Source organism: Pteronotus mesoamericanus, unplaced genomic scaffold (assembly GCF_021234165.1).
Source record: "Pteronotus mesoamericanus isolate MK-2021 breed Mesoamerican mustached bat unplaced genomic scaffold, CSHL_Meso_final contig_52, whole genome shotgun sequence".
Taxonomy (NCBI): domain Eukaryota; kingdom Metazoa; phylum Chordata; class Mammalia; order Chiroptera; family Mormoopidae; genus Pteronotus; species Pteronotus mesoamericanus.
The window spans coordinates 451,184-462,972 of record NW_026555189.1 but is presented as its reverse complement, the minus strand read 5'-3'; the positions used below and the strand labels follow the sequence as shown (position 1 = coordinate 462,972).

General features: G+C 52.9%; 1 protein-coding gene across 1 annotated transcript in view; it reads right to left on the bottom strand.

Moving 5' to 3' along the window:
• Window positions 1-8,414: 8,414 nt before the first annotated feature.
• The window catches only part of MBTPS1 (membrane bound transcription factor peptidase, site 1), a 52,798-nt gene continuing 49,423 nt past the window's right edge, over window positions 8,415-11,789 (bottom strand). Inside the window, exons 22-23 of the mRNA XM_054579122.1 lie at window positions 10,575-10,705; window positions 8,415-9,304 (exon numbers count right to left, since the gene is read on the bottom strand). Of these exons, the coding sequence (XP_054435097.1) occupies window positions 9,108-9,304; window positions 10,575-10,705 (328 nt within the window). The 3' untranslated portion in view covers window positions 8,415-9,107. The remainder of the gene's footprint in view (window positions 9,305-10,574; window positions 10,706-11,789) is intronic.

Genomic DNA, 11,789 nt, shown 5'->3' with positions numbered 1-11,789 from the left:
CAGATGGTGCTGATGGAGCTGGGTCGGAACCGCACTCTGGGAACTGCTGTTTTACGTTAAACATCTTCAATGCCCAGAGTCTCACTCAATCAGCTCTTATCTGTCGGCCACCAGATGGGCCCCCAGCTTTTTCTCCCTGTGGTTTCTCAACCTCCTGACTGTGTTACCTCCTTGAGCCAACTCTCTTCGTATCTTTGTGTATGATCAATAAAAGCTTGAGCTGTAGCGTGGCTGGCCTCCCGGCATGCACTGGTGAGACGGGACCAGGACTGCGGCCAAGGAGCTGAGAGCTGGGCCTGGGCTCCGGCAGTACGTGAGCCAACACCAGGGGAGCAGCACTCGCTGGGAACAGCGCTCGCTCGCAGCAGTGCCGGGCATGCTCACAGCCAGTCCCAAGGGGGTGCATCAAACTGAGCAGGAACTGGGCCCAGGCAGGTGAAGCCAGTGTCTTAAAAGGTCATGACTGGAAAGTGACAGGACTGGGATTCAGCCCCAAGTGTGTGTCATCTCAAAGTCTGCCATGTCACATTGTCTCTCACCCCCTGCCCTGACTGACTGTGAGCGCCCTGGACAGGAAGTGCTGAATGAGTGAGTGAGGGAAGGAGGGAGGGAGCGAAGGAACAGATGGCGGGATGCACACACAGACTCCGGGAAAGAGAGAAACAGGAAAGTCCCATGGCTTCCCCCATGCGTTAATCTCCTGGGTCTTCTGTCACAAATTATCACAAGCTGGGGGGCTTAAAACAACAGAAGTTTAGCCCTGGCTGATTAGCTCGTTTGGTTAGAGCATCGTCCTGATATGCCAAGATTGCAGGTTCAATCCCCAGCTAGGGCACATACAAGAATCAACTAATGAATGCATAAACATGTGAAACAACAAATCTTTCTCTCCCCCTCTCTCCCAAAATAAATTTAAAAAAATTAAAACCCAGAAATGTATCAGGTCTGGAGGTCAGAAGTCTGCAGTCACAGGGTGGGCAAGGCTGCGCTGCCTCCAGAGGCTCCAGGGAAAAGTCCTTCCTGCCTCCTCCAGCTGCTGGAGGCTCCAGGCATTTCTTTTTTTAAAAAGATTTTATTTGTTTATTTTTAGAGAAGGGGAGGGAGGGAGAAAGAGAGCGAGAGAAACTTCAATGTGTGGTTGCATCTTGCGTGCCCCCCACTGGGGACCTGGCCCACAACCCAGGCATGTCACTGGGAATTGAACCAGCGATCCTTTGGCTCAATCCACTGAGCCACACCAGCTAGGGCTCCAGGCATTTCTTAGCTTGTAACCACATCACTCCAATCTCTGCCTCTCTCTTCAAGTGGCCTCTCTCTGTGTCTGTGTCCTCCCCTTTCCTTGCAAGGATAGTGCTCATTGGATTTAGGACCCCTCAGATATTCCAGGATGATCTCATCTCAACATCCTTAATTATACGGCAAAGACCCTTTTCCTCTATAAGACTATGTTCATAGGCTCTGGGGCATGAATGTATCTTTTACGGCTCACCGTTCAGCACACTGCACCCCACATATCTGGAGTCTGATTGTGTTCTCAATCACTCAATCAGTCATTCAACAAACATGAATTGATTGAGCACCTACTGATGCCAGGCCCTGGGGATTCAGAGGTGAAAGAGAAAGTCTCTGCTCTGGAGGAGGGAGCAGACAATAACCACAGTCCAACGGGAGAGGGAGTGGACCATGAGACTCAGGAGGGAGGGAAATCTGGAGGAGCTTCTTGGAAGAGGTGCTGGGAGCTGAGACATCTATGCACCTTTTGGAAAAGGTGGCCAGGGGAGACATTCAGGGGAGTGGTGAGTCCCTGTTCAAAGGCTCAGCCCGGGGGATGAGCCAATGTTCCCAGGAAGGCTGAGGTGTCCTGGAGTCAGGGTACCCTTGGTGGAGACCCAGGTCGGGGCACCTGGGAAAGGCCTTTCTTATTGCACCAGGATCTGAGGCTGGCGTGGCGCAGGGCGGGGAGGGAGGGGTAGCAGGTGGAGCCCGGGCAGCAGCCAGCTGGGTAGGTGTAGGCTCCCCCAGCCTTTCCAGTACAGCCCCACCTCCTGCTTTCTCCCCCTCAGCCGCCCCTGAAGCTGCACTGGGGCTTTGTACTCTTTCCTCTCAGCTCCTGGCACCTCTCTGCCCCTGCCTGGCTCTCTCATTAGCTGCCCATTAACGTGCATGACTTAGAAATTGGCCACTGGGCTGTGAAATCCCACTCAATGGGAAAACCTCTTAATTCCAGGGGCTTTGATATGCTCGCTCTGCCGACATCCCAGGGCCGGTCGACCTTTTCCTAGCAGCAGAAAGGCACCCTGCAGGGCCCCATCTGTGTGGGCTCTGGCGCACAGGAAGGCAGCGGGGTGGCACATGGGTGGTCCTGAGGATGGGGCAGGTGGGGGCTTAGCCCAGCGCCTGCATTTGGGGGCCAGCTCCTGTCTCCTGTGTCATCCTACCGGGCTAGCAACTGTCACCAAGGGCGGCTCCCATGGTCCCTCCTTTCCTACTCCACAGAGTAGGGGTCACAAGACAGGTTAGGAAGTTTCAGCAGAAAGTGACCTCAGCTTGTTTCCCAAGAAGTGTGATAGAGAGTTCTGGAAGACAGATGAGGACAGGTCTCAGGAGCCAGAGTGCCTGTGGCTGAAGGGTGACCTCGGCACTCACTGACCGTGATCCGGGCCTCACTGGAGTCCCCTGCAGAATGGGGTGGTCACAGCTGCCACCCTACGACGCTGTTAGGAGGGTTCAGAGAGGACATGCTCCTGGCCCAGCAGTGAGCAGTGCGTGTTAGCTATTGCTGAAACAAGGGCATGTCAAACTCCATTTCTGGCATTGATGTGTTTTTCCCTCTGCCTGATTCTGAGCTTCTGGAACAGCGCTCTGAACCTTGGCCACCTGAGAATGCCCAAGGGACTCTCCCAACTGCCAATGCCGAGCCCACCTTCAGGGAGGCGGATGAACTTGGTCTGGGGCAGCTGAGTGTCGGATTCCTGTAAAGCTCCCAGGAGATGCTAACGGGCTGTGGAGAACCGCAGCTCTGAGCAGGAAGGGACCACATCTGACCCCCGTGTCCCTGAGCCCATGGCCCCTCTTTTCCCTGCAGCTTTCCGCCCGGGCCTGGCCCAGAGAAGGCAGCTCAGTAAATGCTGGGCGGTGAGCCAGCCGCTGAACGGGTCAAGCCTCAAGGTCTTTATTTGACGGGAGCCGTGGACTTTCAAAGGCAGCTCCATCTGTGCCAGTTAACCAGGAGGGACCCAAGTCCTCCTGCAAGAAATATGTGAAGCCTAGGGACAGAGAAACCCAGTGTGCTCAGCTGAACAACAGCCCCTAAAGGTATCCTCACACTAACAGCATGGCAAACGGGGCTTTGCAAATGAGAGTAAGTTAAGGATCCTGAGGTGGGGTGAGTGTCCTGGATGGTCCCGGCGGCCCTAATGTGACTGCATCATCCTTAAAACAGGAACGCAGCAGGAGTCAGAGGTGCTGTGATAACAGAGGCAGAGGTTGGGGAATTAATAAAGGAAGTAGCCAAGGAATTTGGGAAACCTCTAGAAGCTGGAAAAGGCAGGAAAATACGTCTCCCCTGGAGCCTCCAGAGGGAACCAGCCCTGTGAGACCTGCTTTTGGCCCAGGGAGACCGTTCCTTGACTTCCGACCTCTAGATCTGCATAGGAAAATAAATGTGGTGTTTTGTGCCGTGAGTTTGTGGTGCTTTGTCTCAGCAGCAACAGGAAACTGATACACAGCACCCTGAGTTCCAACTGCTGGAGCCCCACGGGCCCCCACCTCTGGGGGCTCAGCAGCCGGGGTCTCCTTTGCAGAGCCCAGCCTGGAGGCTCCAGGTGAGACATGGCCCCAGGGAACGGGCCTTGCCACGTCCTGCTGTCCTCTCCCTGCAAGGACAGGCTGGTGCCAGAGCTATGATCCGCGTCCTGTGCCGGGCGAAGGAAGGGGAACTGCATCCGGAAGGGAAAGGAAGCGTCCTCACAGTCGTGGTGCTGACCCTCCTCCGGCCCAGTGCAAACTAAGGGGGACAGTCCACAGAGGTTTCAGCAGGGAGAGAGGCTGATCCATGAGGCCCCGGAGAGGGCTGGCTCGGGCATGGGGCCCCTGCAGGGGCTTCATCCCCTGGGTCATGACCCCCAGAGAGCCCCTCCCAGTCCCAAGCTGGGGGCTCCCACCTTCCCTGTTCACAAGAACCCCCTGGGGAAATCTGGTGGTAAAATTCACAGGACATAAAATTTACCCTATTAACCACTTTAAAGTGGACGGTTCAGTGGCACTTAGTATGCATGCAGTGTCACACAACCATTGAGTTCCAGCCCATTTGTATCACCCCAAAAAGAACTCCAGTACCTTCAGCCATCACGCCTCCCCTCCCCTTCCCCCGCTCCCCCAGCCCTAAGCAGTCATGGATCTGCGGTCTCCGGATCTGCCTGTTCCCCCACAGACGGACTCATACACTACGTGGTTTTTGTGTCTGGCTCCTTTGACTTAGCACGGCCTTTGCTAACTGGTCCATTTTGCAGGCAAGCTCAGCAGATGCAGTGCGATGGCTGCCGGGACAGGTTTGCCAACAGCCGAGGTTGTTCCTGTTCCCTCCGGGTCTTCACGCACGGGACCTGCTCCTGTAAGAGCACAAGGTGGACAAGTGCACGGCAGGGAAGACCTCAGGCCTGCGTGTCCCTGTGGCAGATGGGGCTGAGGGTGGTGCAGCACCTTCAAGCTGCCTGCAACCAGAGCCCCGCCTAACTCTCCAGGGGGAAGGTGCTTAGGGGTGAGTCCAGGCCCAACCTCCACGCCAGCCCCTTTTGGTTCCCCAGGGCTCCCATGGTCTAACTGTAGTTGTGATGGCTTGGTTGCTTGTTTCTTTGGTTTTTAAAAAGATGTCATCGTTCACTATGACAATGAGAGTCCACGCCAGAAGAAAACGTTCCCTCAAAGCAAGGAGTTGGCCGGCCTGGGCCACAGACTTCTTGCACGTCTGTCACCGTGATCTACCCCTGACCACGGCCGACTGAGTGCTGGCCCTGTGTCAGGGCCGGGCGGTATGATGGCGCATGGCCTGGTGCCGTGATCAGTGAAGGCCCACGAGCAGGAAATGGCGGGGCTAGAACTGGACGCCAGGGCCGGAGCCCTAGTTCAACGTCTGTGTCCTGAATAGTGACATCCTTTCTACAACATTCCTCCCACCTGGGCCCAGCTATCCCATGGCAGCCACGGGGCAAGGCCTTTCCCCTTGGACAGCGCATCGCACGTCCGACCTCATGGATCGCATCTTCCCAGGGGCTCACTCCCCACCACGGACGCTCTCCGCACCTGAGCTCCCCTCTCCAGCTCAATCCCGCCCGCTCCTTCGTCGACCTCATTGCTCCCATGACACTGTCCCAAGAGCCCAATCAGTCGTCCTCCCAGCTTGTCACACTGCCCCTAACGTGAGGCAGACACAGAACATCACACAGACGCCAGCAGGTGGGGCAGAGGTTGGGCACAGGGCTTCATGCCAACTCTGCTTGTGCTACTCGTAGTGGGGTCCTGGAAGGCACTGCCACTCCCTCCGTGAAATGGAGCCAGTGATGCCTACTCTCCAGTGTTTGTGTACGGATGACGCTGGTGCACATCCTTAGACGTAGCACAGCGAGCCTGGCACCCAGCTCCTGCCAGTCCCGTTCTCGCTGCAGACAGGGGAGGCCCCGCCTTGGTTTTCTGTCACACCTAACACAGCCCCTTCAGCAGGCACGTCACATGCTGCCTGGTCCTGGCACCGCTTTCTATGCCCGTGGGCTTCAGTACTGCACGGGACCTGCCCTTTATTCCAAGACCAACCGTAGTCTTTGCGTGTTGCTACTGAGCTTTACCTCGTTAGGCTGCCCCTCACGCAGGTCCCTACTTGGAGATGCAGCAACCACAGGCCCCTAAAAATCTTGGTACCTTAACAACTTTCTCCTGTTCTTGACTTAGACTCACTGCCTGGGTGTCCATGCTTGTCCATCTCTGTCCTCCCCCAACACGTGACCCTCACATAGGCACCGTGAGACTGCTGGGAGCGCGCTCGGTCCTGGGGTTGGCAGGGCCGCCCCACCTAAACAGCAGGACTGGTCTCTGCGGAAAGCAAGTAGGGCGGCAAACAGCCTTGGCACAGGGAAGATGGTGACAGGACAGCCGGTCCCGAAAGCAAGTGACACATGTAGACATACACTCCGGGCAGAACAGAGGATACCCTGGGTCCAAGCACCATCTTTCAGGGATGAGGCACCCAAGCTCCCAGGAGACCGGTGAGCCTGAGGCCGCAGCTGGCATGGGGACTAAACCCCCGGGTCATCGCGTGGGGTCTGGGGCTTCATTCTGCAATCACCTCACCCACACACAGTGTTTGCATGTCTGTGCAACCGAGATGGAGAAGCTGTGTCTAGTTTACGTAAAACTTTCCCTCAATCATTTGCCAACATTAGAACTGGGAGATTTCACAGATTTTAGGCTTCTCCAGAAAAAGCAAGATGTGCCATCCCTGAGACAGGGCCTGGGCGCCGCATGCACCAGCCCCACGACCTGCTGTTTTAAGCTGGGGCCAGGCCCTCGTTCCCTTGCGGGGCAGGGATGAGGGACAGGCTGTGAGCCTGGCCCTCAGCGCTGTGGAGGAGGGCGGGCAGGCAGGGCACCAGAAGCCAACAGCACACAAGCCCCTCGTTCTGATAGATCAAAGTGCACTCAGATCCACAGCCCACCTCTGGGGACAGCATGCTATTAAGCGTACGTGCCTAGGTTCTCAGGGGTGTTTGGGACAGGGAGGGCTTCGTGGAGCTCTCGGCAATGTCTCCAAAGCCTCAGAGCAACAGCAGCCAGAGTGCACATAAAAGTGCAAGGTCACCTACATGACCTGCCAAAAAGAACTCCTCACAGGAGCGTTGGGTCTTAGGGGCTCCTCCCTCGTTCCTGGGCCTGGGTTTTTTCTTTCCAGAACTTCATCAGCACCCTGATCCCACATGACCCCTGCCCATCTCCTCTCCAGTCCGTCCGTCCTCAGCTGTGACGTGAAGGCGATATTCGGCCAATCAGCCTACAGGCAACAGAATGGTCAGGCAGGGGTTAAAAACTAACAGGCTGCCTTGGATTGGTTCCTTAGAAGTGACACCTAGCAGATAAAATGGGCTTTATGAAAATGAAAACCTCTATGCTTCAAAAGGCACCATTAGGGAAGTGAAAGACAGCAGGACAAGAGAAACTATTTGTAAGTCATGTATATGGAAGAGACCTGTGTCTAGAACACATTAAAAAACTCTTACAAGTCAATAATAAAAGGACGCGTCAAAAAAAAAAAAAAAAAAGGGCAGCCCTGGCTGGTGTAGCTCAGTGGATTGAGTGCTGGCCTGCGAACCAAAGGGTTGCAGGTTCGATTCCCAGTGTAGGGCACATGTCTGGGTCACAGGCCAGATCCTCAGTAAGGAGCACACGAGAGGCAACCACACATTGACGGTTCTCTCCCCCTCTTTCTCCCTCCCTTCCCCTCTCTAAAAATAAATAAATAAAATCTTTTTAAAAAAAAATGTGCAGTCTCTGAAAAGACATTCCTCCAAAGAAGAGTTACAACTGGCCAAATGCACATGAAAAGATACTCAGCATCACTGGTCTTTAGTAAAATGCAAATCAAAACCACGAGACAGTGCCTCACAGCACCAGGATGGCTGGAATCAAAAGGATGGACAGTAGCAAGCACTGGAGAGAGGCTGTGGGGAGCCGGAACCCTCACATAGGGCTGGTGAGAATGTAAAATGAGGCAGCCACTTGGGAAACAAGGAGTCCGGCAGTTCCTCAAAGACTCAGACACAAGAGCTATATGGTTTAACTCCCCAGTATCTACTTAACAGAATTGAAAACTTATGTCCATACAAAAACCTGTTCACAAATGCTCAGAGCAGCATTGGGCACAACAGCCAAAAGTGGAAACAACTCAAATGTCCATCAGCTGGGAAATGCCTAAACAAAGCGAGGTCTATCCATTCAATGGAATATTATTCCTCCATAAAAAGGAACAAAGTATTGAGCTGTTACAACATGAATGACTTGACACCATGCTAAGTGACAGAAGTCAGTCACAAAAGACCATGTATTGCATGGTTCCATTAATATGAAATGTTCAGAATAAGCAAACCCATGCAGGTAGCAAAGCAGAGGTTGCCAAGGGCTGCAGGGGAGGGAACAGAGGCTGACTTGCTAACAGGTACAGGCTTTCTTCTGGGGGTGAGGAAAATGTTCCGGAATTACGGGAGTGATGGTTGTGAATGTATTAAAAACCACTGAATCGTACAGTTTAAAATGGACATTTTTACAGTATGTGAATTACTTCTCAACCAAAATTAACAGGCTGATACAGAACCCATTCCAGGATGTCATCAAGGAGAAATGGGACAGTGGAAAAAGAGCCCATGACACAGTTCTTTTTAGCTTCATACAGGTAATGCATATTTATTGAAAATTTTCTTCACCGACAATGGTGAAATCAAGACCCCATTATTATAAAACATGATGGCAGTTGAGACTTATAAAAATAAAGCGAAGGTCTATGCTTCACAGATCTGTGCAATTTGCCTTCAAATCTCAGTTTGTCCTTTCATTAAAAAGGAGATCACGGAATCTGTGTTATTCCTCATGATGGAATAGTAAAAAACTGCATTCCATTGACAAAAAAAATAGCTTTGCTTCAAATAGCACAAGTCTTTAAAGTGACTTTTCCCCAACAATAAATATAGAAAATAGCCTTAATGAGCATATCTTTGCTTGGTCAGTTGGGCTGTTAAAAAGTACATCCTCCCTCTTGGGTCAGGGACCCCAGACAGCCTTTTACTGTTTTCCGAGTCTTTGGTGCATGCAGCGGCTGGGTGCGGTCCCACCTGAGGCTGATCTGTGGAGCCCCTCCTGCAGGACCCGGGCTACAGGACACTTCAAGATGTACGCGGGCCTCTATGCATCACAGGGGGAGGTCCATTTAGAACGGACTCCCAGAGCCCCGCCACTGAAGACTCAGGCCCTTGAAGCGGGCGGCCCCTCTGGAAACATCGCGGCTCTGCCTGCCCAGCAAGGCTGTCAGGATGAGGCTCCCTCTGGCTCTCACGGTCAGTGGTCTGATGTCACACAGAAGGGGTCTTTGGTGGGTGAACTTGCTGCATGAGCTGTGGGCGCTTCACCCTGGGTTTCCTCCGCTTCGGCCTGCTTTTGGCCTTGTTGATTTGTACCACAAAGAAGGCCAGGACCACCATGGCTCCCAGGAAGGCAAAGACGGGAATGGTCTGGCCCACCTCCTGGTTGTAGCGGCCAGGCATGATCCCTGCAAGACGACAGCGGTGAATGATCAGTAATACCACACCTTCTCCCATGACGGGCAGGCTCATGAGAAACGAAATGCTAACTAATCTCATTAGCTGGGTTTGCAGGGCAAACATAATTTGTAAACCTTAGCTAAATAACCCAGGCCATTAGTAGAGAACAAACGAAGAGTGACCGCAGCCTTGTTGTCAGATTGACAGCTGCTGCGTGCACGTGCCTGCATGTGTGTGTACGTGCCTGCATGTGTGTGTCTGGGGAGGAGGTGCAGTGAGGGCTTTGCTCCTCCTCCCCAAGCTCACCTCAGACAAAGACCAGGACTGGCCTCTCTTCTGTCACCGAAAATCTACAACGGAGCTGCCCCGAGCTGCTTTTTGTTAAAAACAATGAAAGATGGACACATTTGGATGCTGGGAAGGAAGGAGGAGGCAGGCAGGAAGTTAAGGATGGCTGGCTGCGGCCCCACCGCCCTGGGAAAGCCTTCCACAGACAGGACTCTGCAAGTGGCCACTGGAGAGCCCTGGCTTCACAGTCAGAACCACTCTGTGACTGAGCAATGCTGGGGTTCCGTAACTGCGGTCCTCAGCGTGGGCAAGGGCACCCCTTCCTAATCTCCAGTTTCCCGGCCAATTCCTGGAACCAGAAGAAACGACCCTTGGGAGCTGTCTGCCCTTGGAAGAGCACAGAGGTTTCCAGGGCGAGAGCGACCCTCACACTGTTGAAATGACTCGGAACCAACTGTCCCGGGTAAGGGAGAACCTGTCCCAGACAGGCCAGTCAGGCCAAAAGTCCCTGTCTGTAGAGGGCACATTTGATGTCACTTAGAGTGAGGGAATAGAATCAGGTCAGATCACCTGAATTTAGCTGAGAATCCCACCCAGGCAGGGTAGGGCAGAGCATCAGTGGAGACCTCTAGGCCAAGGATGGCAACAGCCACCAGTTGGGACCCAAATCAGCTGATTACAGGCACTCCCTAGGGTACATAATACATGCTCATTTGCAGAACTTAAATAAAAATGTACAAGTTACTCTGTTGGAAAAAATTTAAGTGTAATATTGGGCCATCATAAAAGAAACTCAAATCTGAAAATCACAGTAGAACTTCCTCAGAGAGATGACGCTGAATTACTCTCTTAGGCCTGCTTAAGGCCTTGCTGATTCATCCCTCGAGGAAGGCAAAGGCATCCGTCCGGCCCACCGCCTGTGGCGGGAGGGGGGGACTCTGAACAAATCAGCGAGTGAGTCAGCACCGTCCTAAAGCGCTAAGAACTGACCTCCAGGGATGTCCCAGGCACCACTTTCTCCCGGAGACAAAGGTCTCACTTGAGGGCGATTCGATCGAAAGTTGGGTAACACCACTTTGTCCAGGTCGATGGAGAGTAACTTCTGATGTTTCCAAAGATTACTTCAGGAAAATGGATTAAAACAAAATACAAATAAGCAACAGTACTAGCCTAGGAAGCTTACTTAGCCAATAGCGAAGAAACAGAAAGTGATTTAAAGACAAATGTGAAATCATGTCCCGTTTACATCTACCTAAGTGCAACTGTGTAACAGCTGTAGTGACAACTTCCAGGTCCAGAGATAGAAATGCCAAAATTGAGTCCATACCCATGAGATTTTAATATGTGAGCAGAGGTCAGTTCTACTGGGTTTGTAACGCTGCCACCTGGGAAATTCACTAAACACAGGGAACAACACGTTAACTTCCAAACGGAGCTCAAGCCAGGCCTCGTGGGGCCAAAGGCCCACGGAGGACTCTGCCCGGAGACACTGGAGCCAGGAGCGGCTTTCTGATGAATGCAAACCAGTGCAGCAAAGGTGGCTCCACAGGGCCACAGCCAGAGGCTGCCTCTGCCCTCAAGGGCGCCACCGTCAGAAGGGAGAGTAAGGAGGACACACAGGAATCCGGGAGCTGAGAGGCAAGTGGGGAGGAGGGGCTGCCTTGCCGCTGGGCCGGGACGATGAGGAAAGCAAGCACGTGCTTTGGGAAATGTGCTGGACTTGTTACAGCAGCACTACTGTTATTCATTCTGAGATCAGAAGAACTTGTTCAGGCCAATACAACTTAGACTTGAAGGAGAGAGATGCTGATACACTGCAAACAGCAATAGAGAGCTCAGGAGGATGCCAAGACACAAGAGCAAAGAACCCAAATGGAAAAACGTGAAGACAGTTCTGGCCAAAGTGCAGAAACAACATAAATGTTTGCAAATTATGAATTCTCCATTTTTCTGCTTGTTATGTTCATTTGAAAATGGCTGGCCTGTCCCTTACTTTGGCCAAGTGAAAGCAAAGATGTTCAGTTCTGTTAGCAATCAGGGTGAAGGTCAGCAGGATGCTGGGCGACGCTAGGTCTGTGGAGAGGGTTTCTGTGTAGGGAAGAGATCAGCTACTATCGTGGGCTTCCCCCTGGGCAACTGCCTGGAAAATGCCAATGAGTATTGCAACCTGTTCTACTCTATACAATTTCTATTTCAGGTTTAATC